A 19,490-nucleotide genomic window follows, 5' to 3' on the forward strand; every position below is an offset into this window, starting at 1 on the left:
TATGTGGTTTTTATATATATATATATAATATATATACAGCAGTTGGTCTTAATGGACAGGCTATCTACTTTTCACTTCCAAATTCCAAGTCTGTGATGAATTTATCATAAGTGGAAAGCTGACTGGATCATAATTATTTTGACTTGAAATTCTCTGAATGAAATTTCCAGAGGGAATTTGTCAGAACTTAACTTGCTCATTTAAATACCATGGAATCTTTAGGGTCTAATTAGGAATATTAACAAAGCTGGAAGCAGTCTGTACACGTTAAAGCAAGCAAACAATGGTGGCAGAGGTGTCTGCATGGTTGTTTACCGTTATCACATATCTCTTTGCTCTTCTTCCTTCCTTTGCCCAACTCAGATCCATTTGCAACAAAACAAACCAACAATATGTTGCACACCCCAAACCATTTGCAGCTTATTCCTTGTTCAAGGGCAAAGGAAAGAGACATTAAACACTTTCTAAAGAGAGTGTTATGCTTAATCTTCTGTGTGTTTAATTTGGTTGTGGATTTATTTTCTTGCAAATACTTTTTTTCATGCCTTGAATTTTTGATTTGCAAAATGCTTTGTTGGTGATTTGTTTCATTTTGTTTTGTTATTCTTGTGAAAGGTGCTTTCCTTCACTTTGTTTCACACACTTCAAAAATGACATGCCTTTAATTGTACTAATTCTTCAGTCACTTGCTGCTTTGTTTCCACTGCCACTGATGCCTTGATGATGTCACATCCATATGTTCAGCTTTTCAATTCTACGCAAACATCTCATGGGAATATCTTGAGAAGGAGGGGCTAATTAAGTGGCTTTTACTCATGGGAATGTGACATTTGTGCACACTGCAGCTTTAGTCGCTAAATATACTCCAGAAGTGCTGTTGGGAGAAGGCCTCACAATTCTTGGCAAGATAAAAAACAAAGAGTTTTCAATATATAGCATATAAACTCTGTGTTGCCTTTCTTCTTTCTGGTTTGAATTTTGACCATTGAAAAATCCCCTCCCATTATGCAACAATGCTGCTTATTTGAATTGGCAAAAATTTACAACTTCTGCTATCACATACTTTTCCGGAGTATGCTTTTTGTTTGTTTGTTGTTTTGATTCGGTTTTTGCTTTTGCTTTTTGCGGAATTTGCAGTGTTCTTTTATTTCTGTCTGTCCTCATTTTTTATTAAAGCTTGTATTTCTCACATAGCAATCTAACCTTCCCTCCTGCTACCATTGTACATAGTCTTTCCCCCTGCCTGCTTCCATAACAGAAAATCCTTCCTGTGGAATTTCCAAGGCTCAACTCTGTTTACTATAAAATAGTATTTAACTGCTATGTTTAGATATCCTACTAACTGAAAGAATGTAAAGGAAGAAAGTAGAATAATATTCTCCAGCAATAACAAGTCATTACTGTTTTGTTGTCTACTGTCCCTTGTCTGTTACCCTTTTCTCTTCATTAGAAATTCCTGATATATATTGTGTTCTTTGGTTGCTGTTCGCAGTGTAGATTTCTTAAGCTGTTCTTTTTAAGCCAGAAACTCAAGCATAAATCCAGGTACAAATTTGTTATTATTTTTTTTTACTAAAGTTGTACTGTTCCCATCATGCAAACAATGAAACGATTTGGGCTTTTCTGCATGCTTAAAAAAATCAATTCTGAAATTGATTAAACAAGTTATATTTGGTGAAAATAATCATGATAATTTCTTTCAAAGCATGAGGTTAAGTGTTTCTCCCATTTGCCTCTGTGAGCTCATTTTTACAGTTTACTCTTCAAATAAGAGATTTAGACTCATGAGTGGAATTATTTTGGGGCTCCAGTCTCATTTGACATTATAAGAAGCAATCCACTAAAATAAAATATTATTTTACAAATGATGGTACAATTTGAAGTAAATTCATAGCTAAGCCAAAATTATTTACAGTCATTTTGAAGTCCCCTACACATTTAAAGTCTGAGAAATGGAGCATAACCGTAACAGTAATAAATACTGTGAAGTTTGTATAACTTTCAAACAGCTTCTTCAATCTTTTCCCCATTTTTTTTCAATATTGTAAATTTATTTATGTATTTGTTTATATCCTGCTCTTACTATTTTTACAAATAAGTCAAAGTGGCAAACATATCCTACACACCTTTCTCCTTTCATTTTTTCCACAACAGTTCTGTGAGGTGAATTGGGCTGAGAGAAAGTAACTGGCCCAAGGTCACCCACCTGGCTTTTGTGGCTAAGACGACACTAGAACTCACAGTCTCCTGCTTTTTAGCCTGGTGCCTTAATCACTAGATCAAATTAATTCTCGTAACAGCAACAAAGTAGACATAAAAAGCAGCTTAAAATCAAACTCCTCTAACTTACAAGAAGAAACACAGTCTCCTCAGTGTGTGTGTTTTGTTGTATGTTGAGAACAGGACAACTTTTTAAAAAATCTATTAGGTGTTCAGACTTATATTTGCACATAGAGTACCATATTTGGTGGTACTCTCCTTCCTCTCTTAAAGCTGCATGGAAAATGTTACCATGCCAAGGAGGCTGAACTAATAAAGCAAAGGTGTTTTTAACGAAGGTGCAGAAAAAGATGGTAGTCAAATCTTCCAAGCAGGTGTATATATCTGAAAAGACGGAAAAGGTATTTCTTACTCCTTTTCTTGGGTTTCTCATGCTTGGGTTTTTGCACTAGTAAATTTAACTTCCATTACTGTATTTAAGAATATTAAAAAAAATGTCTGCATAATATCTGTTAATGGCTGCTAACCAAGTCATGTATTAATATCTTTATTTTTTTATGATATTTAAAGTCACTATGGATTTCAGTAAAAGGGATGTTGGAAATAACATTTCCAAGGCCAGCTGAATACTTTGCATCCCATTTAGGTTATGTAAACTTGATAAAAGGACCAAATAAAATCTGTCAGGCCAAATGGCAACTTTATAATCAATTCCATCTTTGAAGGCCAAGGAACCAGGACTGATTTTTAAAATGCATGCGGCTGGAGTCATTCTGATTTTAGTAAACCATTTTGACAACTAACATCAAAAGCAAACCCTTGAGTATGTGAAAGTATGTTAAAGAAGAAGGCATATTTTCTTCTTTGCTTGGTGAATTTTATAGCAGTGAGTTTCTCACACTTGAGGTGCTGGGGTTTCCAAGTAGCATAACAGAGCAGAATTAGTCCTGTTCTGTCTCTCTTTCCGCCGCTTCTTCAATACCTGGCAGGGATCTGTAATTAGAAACCAAGTAATAATTTATACATATTTGCTTTCTATTGAATTGCATGAACTGTCTTATATTTTAACCTACTACATCCTCTTTCAGATCAAGACATAAATATCTTTACTGTTTATAATGAAGCAGAAGTTTATTTAAATTAATTAACACCCTATAGTGTCCTTTTTCCTCAGTATATTTTTGATTAATAACTGCCCAGTTCTTGTAAACAGCCTTCAGGTGTGTCATAAAAGGTTTATTTTTAAGTAGGAGATTTAAGCCAAAGTGGAAAATAGATTTGAAACCAAACATTTATATGAGTCGATAGAAAAATAGTTATATTTGACAATGTGGAAAACTGACATAAATCTTGCCTTAAAGCAGTACTCTACAACAGTATATACAGTATGGCTTTACTATGAGGACAGAAATATACCCATACCAATTGATTGTGAAGATGAAGAAAACTAGGCAAACACTATAAGATAACACTACCATAGGCTACATAATTACAGAGCATTCCATCAATCAGCAACCCATATTCAAATTAGACAAACTAATATAAATAAGTCAGCTTATTTAGGGTGAGTACATAGAATAACATAGAATAATAGAGTTGGAAGGGACCTCGGAGGTCTTCTAGTCCAACCTTCTGTTGGAGTAGGAGACCCTATACCATTTCAGACAAATGGTTGTCCAGTCTCTTTTTGAAACCCTCCAGTGATGGAGCACCCACAGTTTCATTGCTTCAGTTCCAGCAGCTGCCCCAAGACCCCTCCAGCCCCAACCCTCAGCGAGACTCACTTCAGAATCACCCAGGGTACAGACACATAATATACATTTGCATGCATACATTATATGGGTTTTATAGTTATATTTCCTTCAGAAAGAGAAAGGATGACTGTCCCAAAGTCATCCAGCTAGCCGTTTGGTTGAAATTTAGAATTTGAATCTCTTCAGATCTGACCCACACATAAGAGTCTACAAAGCAGCACAAAAGCAAGTGATAAAATGTGTGCCAACTCCATCAATTAGGTATTTGCTTGTGTCATTGCAATTTAATATGAAAGGCCAGATCTTGCATCATGATCTCACAGTGCATATTTTGTAATTTAGTATCATTGCGATAATGAATAGATGCTCATGATACATCTTAAAGGCTAAATTATATCCCTATGTATGTATTTTTACTTAGTTATTAGACTTAAATTGACATCTGGATGCAGAACTATAATAAGAAAAACAGGTCTCAGGAATAAATATAGGCTAGTTTCATTTAGTCTTTTTTAATCTTCCACTCGTTTTTAGAAGGCATACCACAGTAGTCTAGCAAAACACAAATACTCGCTGTTGGCAATTCACTTCACATTTTGACAGCTGAACAATATTGGCATTGGTGAGATTCAAGATTTAATATGGTTCCAAAACTAAAGAAGTTCAACTTTGTGAACAATTTAGGCAGGCATATAAACTCTGGTGTCCTGAGCCCTGCTCTATAGATATATCCATTATTTGAGATAAAATGAGCCATGAACTTTCCTAACTTAAGATTGTGAGTCCTTATACAGAATTGCCTCTTTTATTATTCCCTATTGCTATATCACAGTGGGATACAATTCCTACCATTGTGTGTGTGTGTGTGTGTGTGTGTGTGTGCGTGTACACAAACATGTAAAATCCATTAAAAAAAACGTAAGGCAACTTCATTTCAAGAAAACAAAACAAACCCTTGCACCAAAACAAGTCTACCCTCATCAACATTCAGATGATCTAAAGAAGCCCTCAAAAACACCTAGAAGATGCCCTTTAGATATCCAGAGTTAAGGTTTTCCACGAGAGAATGCACCATCTACAGCCTTTAGATGCTTAAAATTATTAAGTTATCGTAAGACATGATCTTGTTTCCAAATATTTTATGTCTCCAGTTCCACTGGAAAAATTATTTTGAACTAAACCATAAGTCATGAAAATTCTTTATAAACATAATGGCAAAGTTGAGTTGAGGAAAGAAAAAGTAGTCTAACTATCTTTTATTCCCTTCCTCCAAAAGAACTATTATTTCTGCTGCACACAGTACAGTTTTTATACTTGCTTTCCGCTCCCTCCCACCACCACCCCACACATAACAGCTTCACCCAGGCAATTTATATCTCAGAAAGGATATAGAAATAAAAGGTAAACATGTCCTGCCAGGGCAACTGTCTATTGTCCAAAGCATTGCATGTGACTTCCAGTTAATAAAATTAAAAGCAAATAATTTAGTTTAGGAAAGGGAGGTAAAAGTGCATAAATAGAAGAGTTCTAAATATGCTTAATATTAACTGATTTACATGCAAGCTATATTTACACAGACAATAATTCATCTATTTCTTAGGCTGTTTGGAGTATCCAGTTTTTTTCTTCTGAATCACAGCTCCCAGATTTATTTGGAAAAAGGATTAAAATTGCTTATTTCCACATCCAACTGATGAAGATATTTAAATATGCTTTTATTTTTAAATTAGCATTTTTGTGGTTTGTGTTTCTCCATGATTAATGTGGGTGTATAATGTTATGATTAATTTAATTACTAATTAAAATCCTATTGCATATTCCAAAGGTGATGTAATAATTGATAATTGTTTCAAAGCACTTAAAATTCTCCAAATTAATCTGGTTAAAATTATATTCAAGAGTATTTCTTTTGGTGTTTTTTTTAAAATTATTCATAAAGAGAATATAAGCCCCAGATCCTATTCGTTATTTAAAAAGAGATGGTTTCCCCGGACTATGAATGAATGGGAGCAAGGCATGTATTACATAAGTGAAAAGAACAGAAGGTGCTGTTGAAAATAACAAATGGGAAGACTGGAGAATGGATGGAATCTGAGGGAATCAACAATGGTTTCTTGGAGAGAGAGATCATAGCCTCCCTCAGACCTGACAGAATTATCATCTCCCTCAAAGAAGCACCACCACATGTATCCATCCACATGTTGTCTCCTGAGAGGCCTTGACAGCCAGGAGAGACATGTCCCTTTATGGATCTAAAATACAGGTGGCCATTCCTGAGAACACTGCCCATTTTATCAGTAGTAGCAGAATGAAACCCTTTTGGGTTTCAAGGAGGACCATGTCCCAGTTAACTCCATCTGTGCTAAGACATTGCTACTGATCTCCTTTACAGCAGTTATAAAATTTACCTCTTATTATATGGTTACAGCATATAATCTGTACAAACCATAAATCATAAGTTCATTGTTTTGTGATTTACATAAAAAGTCAATAAAGGGTTTCCAAAAAGCCAACAGTATAATATATATATATATATATATACACTTCATTTGCCATTAGTAAATTATAGTTATGAGTGCAATATATGTTGCATAAACCATTAATCACATTAGCCAAACAGACATAAGATGATACAGATGATCATACACTCTGTGGATCATACACTCATGAGGAGTCATGAGTTGTGTAGTTTGTCTTATGGAACTTCCAAGGGGTGACAGAGACCATGTAATGATATAATATTACCAAAGAGGTGGAGTTGAAATTCTATGCCTTATTTCTTTGCATTTTTCAGAGAAGGATTTTAGAATAATAGCGGGATGGGATGTCCTCAAAGGTATCTTCCATTCTAACTTGAATGGAATTATAACACTTGGGGAGGAAAGGGAGGAATAAAAATCATATTGCTCAAATTTTGCCACAGATATTAGGAAGGAAATCTCAGGATCTGGGATGCTACAATACTTGCAAACCGTCTGAATTGCTATACTCCAAATTAAGATATTTCTGATACAACATTTTTGTTGCAAGGTCAAACCAGCTAAGCGATTTAAGTACTTCTAATTATAGCCTGATACCATTCACATGAGGTTTGTGATCCATTCTGAAGATTTCCCAGCTATCATAAAATACTAGAAAAATGACGTTTGGGGACTGAGAAGGAATTTTTTTTTAAAAAAAAACATGCATAGAATGTCAGTGTTTTACAAAACAAATCTCTGGGATTTTTTTTTCATTCCAAAAACAGATTCATATAAAGAAGCTGCTGGTTTTACCTCCAAAAATAGAATAAATTGCCTCTATCAAAATTTATTTTAAAACTATAACTCCCATTTTAGTTTTCTTTAAATTTCTTCTTGATCAACCAATATAGTTATCAATTAAACATATGTCATTTCTAGGGCATGCCCCTGGACTCAGGTGAAATCTTTAAAATACTCAGAGTAAGTGAGAGAGTATGTGCCTACAAAGCAATGGTGGTTCCATTGTGTCTCTGTAACTGTCATCCAGATAACAACTGAGTTGTGTCTGCCTTTAACCAGTAACATTTCTAATGCGCCAACAGAGACACAGATCGATGATTATACCTCCATTGTTCTCACAACAGGATAAACTATGCTTGGTGTTGTTTCGTTGCTTGTATGTAGGAAACACAAAGGTCAGTGGAATCTCCAGCTTTCATCTAAGCAAGATTGGGGCAGAGTAGAATCATTCCTTCCCTTCAGTAACTGGAAGAAAACTTTAGGCATGTCTCAGGAAAGCTTGCCTAACCTCTTTCCATGACAAAAAAGTGTATGCCATTGAATACTTATATATTGGGGCAGGGAAGTACTGTAAGTAGATCTTGGTAGCAAGTACATACTACCTAAAATCCCATTTAACAATAAACAGGTTATATATAGGACAGAGGCTGTAAATCTTCTAAATGTGCAGAATCCACATGCATAGACGTGGTAGCATGCTCTTCCTTCAATTGTTGGGCATTCATTTCAGCACCTAGCACAAGAATAGTTTATGTAGGTTTCCCAATCTTATGGATGTTTTTAAGTTCATTTCAAAGATTAAAATAAATGCCTATAAATTAGTCTTTGGATCCATCTGTCTTCTATTTATTTATTTATTTATTTATTCAATTTATATACCGCCCTTCTCCCGTAGGACTCAGGGCAGTTCACAAGGTTATTTAAAAAAACAGATACAACAGTTACAAAACTTAAAATCAATTAAAAGAATTATATAAACCTTGCAATAAAACCCCAGTTAAAAACAGATAAAATCCCAATTAATATGCTCAGACCAGGCCAGAGAGCTCAAAGAGCCAGGTCTTCAGGTCCCGGCAGAATGAGCGAAGGTCAGGGGCAGTCCTAAGCTCTACAGGCAGCTGATTCCAGAGGGCCGGTGCACCCACAGAGAAAGCCCTCCCCCTGGGTATTGTCCACCAGCAATCTTTTACCGGCGGTACCCTGAGAAGACCCTCCCTGTGGAAGCGCACAGGACGAAGGGAGCTTGATGCCAGCAGCAGGTGCTCCCTCAGATATCCCGGACCCAAGCCATTTAGGGCTTTATAGGTCATCACCAGCACCTTGAATCTCACCCGGAGGGCAACCGGAAGCCAATGCAGTTCGCGGAGCAGAGGTGTTACATGGGAGTATCTTACAATTTATAATCTGGGTGATTGAGGAATTGGGGAATAGGAATTGGCTGTTTAGTCTCATCTTCCCTTTACATATTCAGCACATATGCAGTCTTACTCTGCGAACAATAATAATGGTGTTCATCAGAAAAAGTGATCCAGAACTTAATGCCTTAGTAGTGAATTGCTGGCTTACATTTTTCTATGAGCTATTTAAAGCCCAAGCACTGAAACAACTTCCAGGATTGTATCATTTGTTTATTTTTTCTTTGAACACAGGAGAGTGCTTTCAAAAAGACAGAGAAAAAAGGAATAAATACCTAAAATAAAATAGCTTAAGAGTATCGGTGTCATTAGCTAATCCAAAAACATAGTGATAACAAAAGCCTTGGCAAATGTTCTTCCAGCCCTTCTCCAATTCATTTATACCAAGCAATAGGCCTTTGTTCAAAAGATGGCTTCCGTTCAAACTATTTGCCAAACACAAACAACTCTCTAAGCAAGTCAACAGCCCATTTATTGACTGACACTAGATGCAAGAAAGGCATTTGAGCAATCTGCTAACAAAGCAGCAGAAATTTAATTTCTGGCTTTATTTTCTAGATACCACTCCACAGTTTTGTGGCTTTCTTTCAGAGAAGCGTGACACAGTTCCATCCTCTGCCAGGCTTTCAAACTTTAACTCTTCTCAGATGTACTAATTCAGAATAGTTAGACAACCTGTTGCCTTTCAGTAGCCTGATATCTGTGGAGACTAACTACCTTAATACCTTCCAGGCTTCTAGTCCATCTTATCTCATTTTTAAAGGTTCATTAAAAGAGAGATATACCGGTAAGTTGATCTTTAACTTGTATGGTTCAATATTATCTACCTTCAATATGTTTAGGTCCACATACCTTGGATTAACATGCTTTGAACTAACATCCCAAATTAGAAGCCAGATTCTCTCGATGTCTCCAGCGGGTATTAGGTTAGGGAAGATTGGTCTACAGTTATAACAGGAGTTGGCCAGAGTTCCAGTACCTTAGCTAAAGAAAATGGATCTGGACAATGAACCTAGGACTTTTGTGTGCAAAGCATATGCTTTTCATTGATTTCCATAGAGACAGATGTGGCTGTGCTGCTGTTCACGTGCGCCGGCCTTATTGAGAGCAATCCTGCTCTGCACCTCCATTTCCTTCCACTAAGAGCGAAAAAAACCAAGTCGCTGCCTCTGAAATACTTTTTATCTAAACAGAGACATGACAAGATTGGAAGCTCCGTGTGAGTGCCAATAGGGTGCTTCAGAAACAGAGAGGAATGGGGCTATTCAAAACCCATCAATTCACTGCATTTCCAAGTGTCCCTAAGTGCTCAAACACCTTTTATCCAAATGGAGACCTTGGGAAAATGGGGAGCTCCATCGGTATTCAAATGCAATGCTTGAAAACTCAGTGATTCACTGTGTTTTCAACCACCCCATTTGCTCACAGACGGAGCTCCCCATCTCCCCAAGGTCTCCATTTGGATAAAAGGTGTTCCAGTGGTGGCGGAAAGGTGTTGGGGTGGAACAGGAGACAGGTGCAGAATTTGTGCCAAAAATGAAAGTTTCTGGGGTCCCTGATCTCACAAAAGTTCAGGTACCCTTTCTCTGCAAAAGACGATGGGTGCCTGAACTCGTGCAATATTACAGCATCCAGGAGCTTCCATTGACTCTCCTCTCCCTCAAAGGCAGAAATTGTGGCAGAGAGGAGACAGATCTTCTCAAGGTGAGTCCTGGATGGCAGGAAGGAAGCAGGAAGCAGTTGTGGGGAGTGGGGGGGATAGGGTGAATGTTGCAGAGCCTCTGCAGTTGTTCGTAAGGGCAAACAACTGCCACGGTGCTGCAACATTCGTAATTTTGGGATTTTCTCATAAACACTAGGGGGCACTTATCGTGTAACTTCAAACGAACATTAAATGAACACTCATAACTCAGGAAATACCTGTATTGTTCAAAACTATTATTTGGTCCTAAAAGCAGCAGTACTAAATATGTATTTTTATTCGTAAATTGCTCAATCTACTATATTGTTTTGCTTTGGAAAGCTTTCTTAAGAGTGCCAGTTTGTCTCTTACTCTTCTGCACAATGACAATTTATTTGTTGATCAAATTTATATGCCGCTCATTTCAAATGTATGTGTCACTGTGTGCATCTTATAAATAAAAGGAAGACTATAAAAATCCTTTAAAAGATCTATGTACAAAGTTAAAAAGACAGAGAGAGCATACCATTATTGGATCCCTGTGCTGGTTGACAAAGCCAGAACTTAATGCACTTTCGGAAAGCCAGAAATGCAGCCTCAACTCTGGGAGCAAGATGTTCCCAAGGCAGGGGCAACAGCAGTAAATGTTCTTTCAGAATCAACACTGCTGCCAGGGCTTGAAACATCAGATGGCAACAGTAATCCTGCCCTGGTTGCATGTCTATCTGGCAAAGAGAATGAGAAGAAAGATAGTGTTCTGTACCAGCCTGCTACCGGCCCTGCAGATAAGGCAGGGACAACCCCTTTTACAAGAAGGCAAGAGGCTGGAACTAAGCCTGCCAAATTTATTAACATAAAAACATAAACAGAGCAAAGAGAGCAAACACGAACCATGAAACAAGAACTATTCAAACGGTTGCCTTCAGCAAACCAGCCCTCCCACACATTCCCCTTTTAAACAGTTCAGGGCGTGGCTTCTCTCTGCCTCCTTCCGAGGTGCCCCATTGCCTTCCTCTGTTTACTCCTGATTGACTGCCTCCTGCGTCGGGCGTCCTTGAACAGGGCCAGCTGTGGGTCATCTTCATCCACGCTGTCAGGCTCACACAGCTGGGTCTGCGTCGTGACCAGGTGGGAGGGGCCTGGCTGAGGGCTCTCATCAGCAAGCTCTCCAACCCCCTCAGCAACCTCTCCAACACCCCCTCCTCCTCCTCCTCTGAATCGTCCGACCCAACTGCCGAACCCACAGGCTGACCCTGAATCACAACAGATAGGCCTAGTTGCCTAGTTGCTGCCTCAGGACTTGAATGACCTGAAATCATTGAAAGAAGCATGAATTCTGCTTTGTATCAGAAAATTGTACAGGAAATATCAGTCCATTTGACCCGAAACCAAAGGAAAAATGGATCATATAGCAAGACAAAGGTCTCAACCCATACATACGTATCTGTAAGAGAATAAGGGCAATACAGGTTTTTAGAATTGTCGACAACATTCAGATCTAAGGCCCAAAGAATGTTGTGACAGGACCTGAAGCAAGGTGCAAGACCAGCATTTCTATGCAGTTATATGAGAGACTAATCACAGTTGTGGGAAAAGCTTGGTTGTAATGATTACTCTTACAAGTTACTAAATCTAAAAAAAAATTTATTTTTTTCACTTAGGCATGTTGGATTTGTTTACATTGTTTACGAACTACAGGAAATGATAGCAGGACTTTTATCTTTAGTATTATTTAATCCCTCAGATTTCCCTTATAGGGCCCACAGGAAGTTCTGATGGCATTTAATAGTAAAGATATAGAAAAAAATTCAGACAATGTGAAAGAGGGTAAATATTTTTTCCTAGAACTGTATGCAGAAATCCAGCATCCAGAAACTATATTTTGTACATTTGCTAAAGCTACCAGAAAGCACTAGGACTTAGACAAGAAAGTTACAAGAGCACTTTCTTATTTTTATACCCTTAGAGGAATGCTATACTCTGAAAAGAACTAATGAAACTGGGATGAACTACAATTATTTAGTAATCTGCAATGAACCATATTCGCATATTCAAATCTAAATCTAATAAATGCCAGCTGCCATGAGCTCTCCCAAAATAAACAGATGCCTTCATCTCTCCCAGAATAAACAGCTGACCATATTTTATTTCATCTCAGCCATATCAGAAGGGTCTTATAATGTCTAAAAAGCTTTAGCATTCTTTTCAATTTAACTAAAATACCCAATTTCATTTCCTGTTTGTCTATAATAAGACTTAAATCTGTTTTAAATTTACAGTATAGAAAATCCTAGATGGGGAAGGAAGGGTAGTGTGAAAAATTCCCTATTAATATGGCATTTCCCTGACACAAAGTAATTTCAGGCAAATAGTGTGATGGAGCCCAGTCCTGTTATCAATGGAATGCTAAAACCTTTATTGAGTGTATTTCAGAAATGAAATTACAGTGCCTACAGGGATATGTTTCTAACACAATAAAAACTGTCACTTTATGAATGAATATTCTTCATTATAAACAAAAGGAGCAATGCAATTAGTATAGAGTAACTCAGTTGCTGAATTGACCGACATCCTGAGAGATTCCCTGCCATGTCTGGAGTTGTAAAGAAAGTGGATGAGAGACACTTCCCAACCAACTACAGCAGGCATCATTCCAACTTGGGAAGCTAAAAATAACTGCCATACTCTTTCCATGTGTAGTTTCTGGTCAGAACTTGTAATCACTGAAATGTTATACACTTAATTAGTGGCTTCCTCCTCACCCCTTCCAGAAATCCCATTGTATTTCACTTACCGAACTTTGCTCCCATTTCTAAGGAAGCCAGCGTTTGCAAAGACTGGAAGAAAGGTGACTGTCTTGTCGTCTTCTCCATATTAAATTCAACAACAAGGAGATGATGACAGATCCCTGCTGTGGAAGCCACACTATGGCCACTTTATCCAGTCAGTGTGGTTGTTGTTGGAGTACTGCAACTGTGAAGACAAAAGGTTACCCTTAGTAAATGATGTGATCACAAAAATAATAGGTACATCTGGTACCATTTTGTTGACATGTATGTAAAATAGGGACGCGGTGGCTCAGTGGGTTAGGACGCTGAGCTTGTCGATCAGAAGGTCGGCAGTTTGGCGGGTCGAATCCCGAGTGCCGCGTAGCAGAGTGAGCGCCTGTTACTCGTCCCAGCTTCTGCCAACCTAGCAGTTCGAAAGCACGTGAAAATGCAAGTAGAAAAATAGGGACCACTCCGGTGGGAAGGTAACAGCGTTCCGTGCGCCTTTGGCGTCTAGTCATGCCGGCCACATGACCACGGAGACGTCCTCGGACAAGCGCTGGCTCTTCGGCTTTGAAACGGAGATGAGCACCGGCCCCTAGAGTCGGAAACGACTAGCACGCATGTGCGGGGGAACCTTTACCTTTACCTTTTTATGTAAAATATATCATATAAGGTAATAAAAATATTTTGAATAGACTGAAGCAAATCAAATCAAACATCACTGATAGTAATAAATAGTTATTTATGCTGCTGGTGTGCCCATTTTGTAAAAGTAACTCTATTTTTCTCCCACTAAGGCTTAAAATCATTTATTGTAGTGCTTAAGGCATCAGGCTAGTAACCAGGAGATTATGAGTTTTAGTCCCATTTTAGGAACAAAGCCAGCTGCATAAGCCTGAGCCAGTCACTCTATCTTAGCCCTCGGATGCTGGCAAGAAAAAAATCACTTCCAAAATTTTGCCAACAAAACTGCAGGGACTAGTCCACATAGTCACCAAGACTCAACAGTGACTTGAAGGGGCCAAAAGAAAAAAGACAGGAAAACTCCTTGGCAAAACACTAGCCCATATTTTCCTTTTGGGGAGATAAGTAGAGTTTCACCAACAAGATGCAAATGGCAACTTTTTCTAATCCAGTGCTTTTACCCAGAAGTGTTTTGGTTGCCGTGGCTGGGAATTATAAGAGTTTAAGTTGGATTCATTTGGAAGGTTACACTGCAAAAATGGCACTACAAGAATGATCCCATTTATATTAGTCATCTGTCCTATAACTTGACAAAGACAAGCTTGTTTGTTTCCATTCACCAATGCCTGACCCTAAACTAGTCTTCTATTTGGCTTTTCTACTATCATCTACCCTTCTCTAAAATCTGTTGTTAGAAAACCTACACATCAAGGGTTTTATTGGTATCTTGCCATTTCTATTCAGGAGTTCAGAAACAAGTCTGTAATGAGTTTGAACAGTCCTTGCCTCTCATTGTGGTCTGCTTTTTTTAAGATCCTTTTTGTCAAGTCCGTAGACATTGTAAAGCTCTTTTTGTTTCAACTACTTTAATAACTTAATAACTTCACTAGTGAGAAATGTCAAGCACCGTGACATATTTAATATTTTTGAACATGGTGAAGCTAATGATATTTTACAAAGTGAACAAAATCATACTATATTCAGTTAGATCATATAGTTGATTTGTACTATATGCCAGCTGTTTCCTTAGGATCATTGATCTGAGATTACTTGGTGACTTTTCATCAGCAATGAACCCTTCAGAATTGCCTCTTTGAATTGGATCTTGGAGCATTGTTTGTTTGTTTTTCATTGGATCCAGCCTTTCTTATTGGGTCATATTTAGAAAGTGATTCCGGGGTACAGCTGTTTTTAACCTATGAGATTAATCTAAGGAATGGATCAAACTTAAAACTGTAGAATTTGCACGGTCCAATTAGGCCATCAATTCAAACTCTTTATCCATTCCAAAAATCCAAATTAAGACATTGCAGATATATGTTTGTCTGATATCTACTTGAATGCAACCAGTGCAGTTGGGAACATTAAAAAATGGGAAGGGACAGGGAGCAGAATGGAGCATATGGAATTCTGCACTCCATTTTCTTTCAGCTTCACTTATGGTGGCCCTACTTGGTAAAATGAATAAACAGCCCATTGATAATGAGTTCACCATGTTTTATAGATGTAAAAGTAATACACTAAAGAGAATCCCATTGTATTAAAAATCTATAACAATATTCCAGAACTGCCTCCTTGGATCCTTCAATACAACAACATTAGTTTTTTACTATTATTATTATTATTATTATTATTATTATTATTATTATTATTATTATTATTATTATTATCATCATCATCATCATCATCATCATCATCATCAAATTAAAATATGTGCATTGGAAGCAGATAGAAATATTTTTCTCCACCAAGGAGAAATACAAGACAAAGATCTTTTTTTCATCACATGCATGCTTAATGTGATGGGATTTATTCAGTATATGAGGTGATGGATTTAAATGAGGATTAGACCCACTCATAAAAGTTCCCAGGAGTGTCTGTTATTTCCCCATAAGAGGTGGTTTGCCTCTGACAAGGCTGTCTTGTAGGTGTGACTCATGGACTTAGAAGAGCTCTCCCCAAGGAGACATCTTTGGTCCTGTTGGCCCCATATTTAGGAGACACGCAAAAACATGTTTCTATCACTAAACTTTTGACTTAATTATTGCACTGATACTGATTCTGCATTAGATTTTAAATGTATAGATTTTACTGTTGTGCTTTACATTATGTGTATTTCTTGGTTTTTAACTTTGTTGAGTTAAAAATGCAGGATATACATTTAAGAAAAAGAAAATCGACACTTAGTAGTGATACCTGAATGTTAGAAAGTTAGAGAAGTTTATTCTTCAGGTTTATTCTTAGCTAATTAGTCCTTATATGAAATATCAAATTTCTTATTGCAGCATACTAATCTCCACAGAGAACTAATGTTAAAATTGGTCTTTAAAAAAAACATTTCAGCTTCTAAAATCATAAAATTTACATTGTAGGTAGATATACCATGCGTCTTTCATGACACTTATATAAAGGAAAAACAGTTCAATTTCATAATGAGTAATGAAACACCAGATTCATTAAAATATTATTCTAATTATGTAAAAAAAATCTGGGCTTTCTATAAAGTTTTGTCATCCAGGATAATCACCTTCATTGTTGTTCTGCTGCAATTTTTTTACCTGTAATTATAACAGTGTAGATTTTTACTACATATATTCAAATGATCTGCGAAATATGATGACATTGTTAAGCAAATGTTCATCACAATATAGTTCTAGTATCACAGAGATGAAACTGATCTCACAGATCATCTAGTCATAACTCTCTGTTCAGTGCAGATCTCCTAAAACATTTTGGATACATGAATTTCCATCCTATCCAGAAGAGCTCATGGTTGGTTCCTGGCCAATTAATGGAAAGTAGAGGGACAACATACTGGCAAAATCCAGAGTCACTACAGACATTAAAGTACCATTTGAGGAATTTTCTACCAAATGTGATATAATCCAAACCAATTTTTCTGCCAGAGTACCAGAGCGGCATCTAGTGTATTGTTGTAGTGATGTTAAAGTGAATCATTCTACTTGAGCATGTACTTTTCTGCTTACCATTTTGTGATATCTGTTGCAGGAGTGATCCGTGAGAGTTATCTCAAAGGGCATGATCAGTTGGTGCCTGTCACTCTCCTGGCTATAGCAGTCATTCTTGCCTTTGTCATGGGAGCTGTCTTCTCGGGGATCATAGTATACTGCATCTGTGACCATCGGCGTCGAGATGTGACCATTGTGCAGAGGAAGGAGAAGGAGCTGGTCCAATCTCGTCGAGGCTCAATGAACAGTGTCACCAAGCTCAGCGGTCTCTTTGGAGACACTCAGTCCAAAGAGCCAAAGCCTGAAGCCATTCTCACCCCTCTCATGCACAATGGTAAGCTTGCTACTCCGGGAAGCACGGCCAAGATGCTCATCAAAGCTGACCAACATCATCTGGATTTGGCTGCTCTACCTACTCCAGAGTCCACCCCGACACTTCAGCAGAAGAGGAAGCCAAGCCGTGGTAGCAGAGACTGGGAAAGAAACCAGAATCTCATCAATGCCTGCACAAAAGATATTCCCCCTATGGCATCACCTGTGATTCCTACAGACCTTCCTCTCAGGGCTTCCCCCAGTCACATCCCAAGCGTTGTAGTCCTGCCTATTTCTCAGCAAAGCTATCAGCATGAATATGTTGATCAGCCTAAAATGAGTGATGTGGCACAGATGGCCATGGAGGACCAAAATGCTACTCTTGAGTACAAAACCATAAAAGAGCATCTCAGTGGCAAAAGCCCAAACCATGGGGTGAACCTTGTGGAAAACTTGGATAGCATGCCACCAAAAGTCCCCCAGAGGGAAGCTTCTCTTGGTCCCCCTGGGTCCTCTCTTGCTCAGAGCAGTCTGGGAAAGCGACTGGAGATGCATTCTTCCGCTTATAATGTGGACTACAAGAGAAACTACCCCACGAACTCGCTTACGAGAAATCACCAAACATCAACACTCAAAAGAAATAACACTAATTCTTCTAATTCCTCCCACCTTTCAAGAAATCAGAGTTTTGGCAGGGGAGACAACCCTCCTCCTGCCCCACAAAGAGTGGACTCCATACAAGTCCATGCTACTCAGGGTCAGACTGTGACTGTTTCTAGGCAGCCCAGTCTCACCACATACAACTCGCTGACAAGATCAGGGTTGAAACGCACACCATCGTTAAAACCAGATGTTCCCCCCAAGCCCTCCTTTTCCCCTCTTTCAGCATCCATGAAGCCTAATGATGCGTGTACATAATCACCGTGGGGTGGGGGGGGACAGCTGTGGACCATGGAATATCCTTAGAAACCAGGATTCAGCAATGGCAATGCTAGTTTCAACTGACCAAGAAACTGCAAAGCTGAAGGACATTCTGCTCTGGGGAAAAGTGGAATATTTTTAAGGAATCGGGCCATACAGTCTATGGTTTGCAACTGTAGGACCCACCCCCACAATACAACAGCTCTTCACTCAAAAGACTAACTGCAAACATTGAGCCAAAAGCACACACACGAAAGATGACTGTGATCCTTCACTTTTAACTGCACAGAACATCCTAGAACTGGGAAATGAGTGCTTTGAAAGCAAAAATGCCCTGAGAAAGGAACAACTCACAAAAAAGACAAAAGGAACTCATTGTTTAAGCTAACTCTTACTGAACCATGACAGACTCTTACTATATGCAGGTACTGTGAAAGCCCATCAGTGTTACAGCCTTTTGATTATAGCAGATTTGCCATGTTGGGCAAGAACAACTCTGTCATAGGTTATTGCTACTCTTCTCTCTTAATGAATAACATGTGACTGTTAACGCAAGTAACTATGATTATTTATTGTTCATCTTTTTTGTCTTTTTTTAAATCCTAAGGAAATCACTTATGCCTACCATCATATGAGCAACTCTTTCCAGAAGGAAAAACAAAATACATTGAAAAATTATGCCTATTTAACGAGAAACCCCATTAACTAGAGTAATTAAAACTCTTTTTATTTTTCCAATAAATTCACTGAGTTAAATAAGTTGGTGATGGAATTCTGAACTTTTGTGTTTGAACTCTCTGATCTTTAATGGAAATCAAACTAGAAGAAAATGCTTACTTCAGTGTCAGTCCATTCTGCAGGCTGGCTTCCAGCTTTTAAAGTCAGGTTGCAGACCAAGGAAGAAACCTCCCACTATGTCATTTTTCCCTAAAGTTCTTTTCTTCCTAAAATACTAATGTCTTACAAAATAAACTCTTCGAACACTTCCATGCCCCACTGCCATGAACACAGTTTTCGTCAGTAGTTGATCCTTTCTGTGAAGGCACCCACTCGATCTCTGCCATCTCATTTCATCCTTGCATGTGAGATGGCAAACCGACAAACAAAAATGCACAGTGCGTTTTTCATCCGCACACTAATTTCCCCCCAGGCATAGTGTTCAGTTCTATCACTCTTGAGTTTGTTTTGATGAGAATACATCTTTTTTCCCCCACATGTAAATTTGTGCCTTACACCTTGAGTTGTGTATATTTGTGAACTGTAGTATGTACAATCGTTTCCCCTCTCCTTCAAATACATCAGATATTTATTTATCTCTACCCTTTCTTATTCCCCTAGAATAAGAATCTACCAAATTTGGCAACTTTAAGACTTGGACTTCAACTCCCAGAATTCCTCAGCTGGCCGTGCTGGGAGTTAAAATCCATAAGTCTTAAAGTTGCCAAGTATAATGTAGAGAGTCCTGCCCTAAAGAACTGGAGGATCGACAGTTTCACATTT

At 38.1% G+C, this 19,490-nt stretch overlaps 1 protein-coding gene across 1 annotated transcript in view; it reads left to right on the plus strand.

Moving 5' to 3' along the window:
• SEMA6A (semaphorin 6A) overlaps positions 1-19,191 on the plus strand; it is a 158,148-nt gene extending 138,957 nt beyond the window's left edge. The window contains exon 20 of the mRNA XM_083356251.1: positions 16,798-19,191. Within this exon, the coding sequence (XP_083212377.1) occupies positions 16,798-17,987 (1,190 nt within the window). The 3' untranslated portion in view covers positions 17,988-19,191. The remainder of the gene's footprint in view (positions 1-16,797) is intronic.
• The last annotated feature ends 299 nt before the right edge of the window (positions 19,192-19,490 follow it).

This window comes from Vipera ursinii (assembly GCF_947247035.1).
Source record: "Vipera ursinii genome assembly, chromosome: 2".
Taxonomy (NCBI): domain Eukaryota; kingdom Metazoa; phylum Chordata; class Lepidosauria; order Squamata; family Viperidae; genus Vipera; species Vipera ursinii.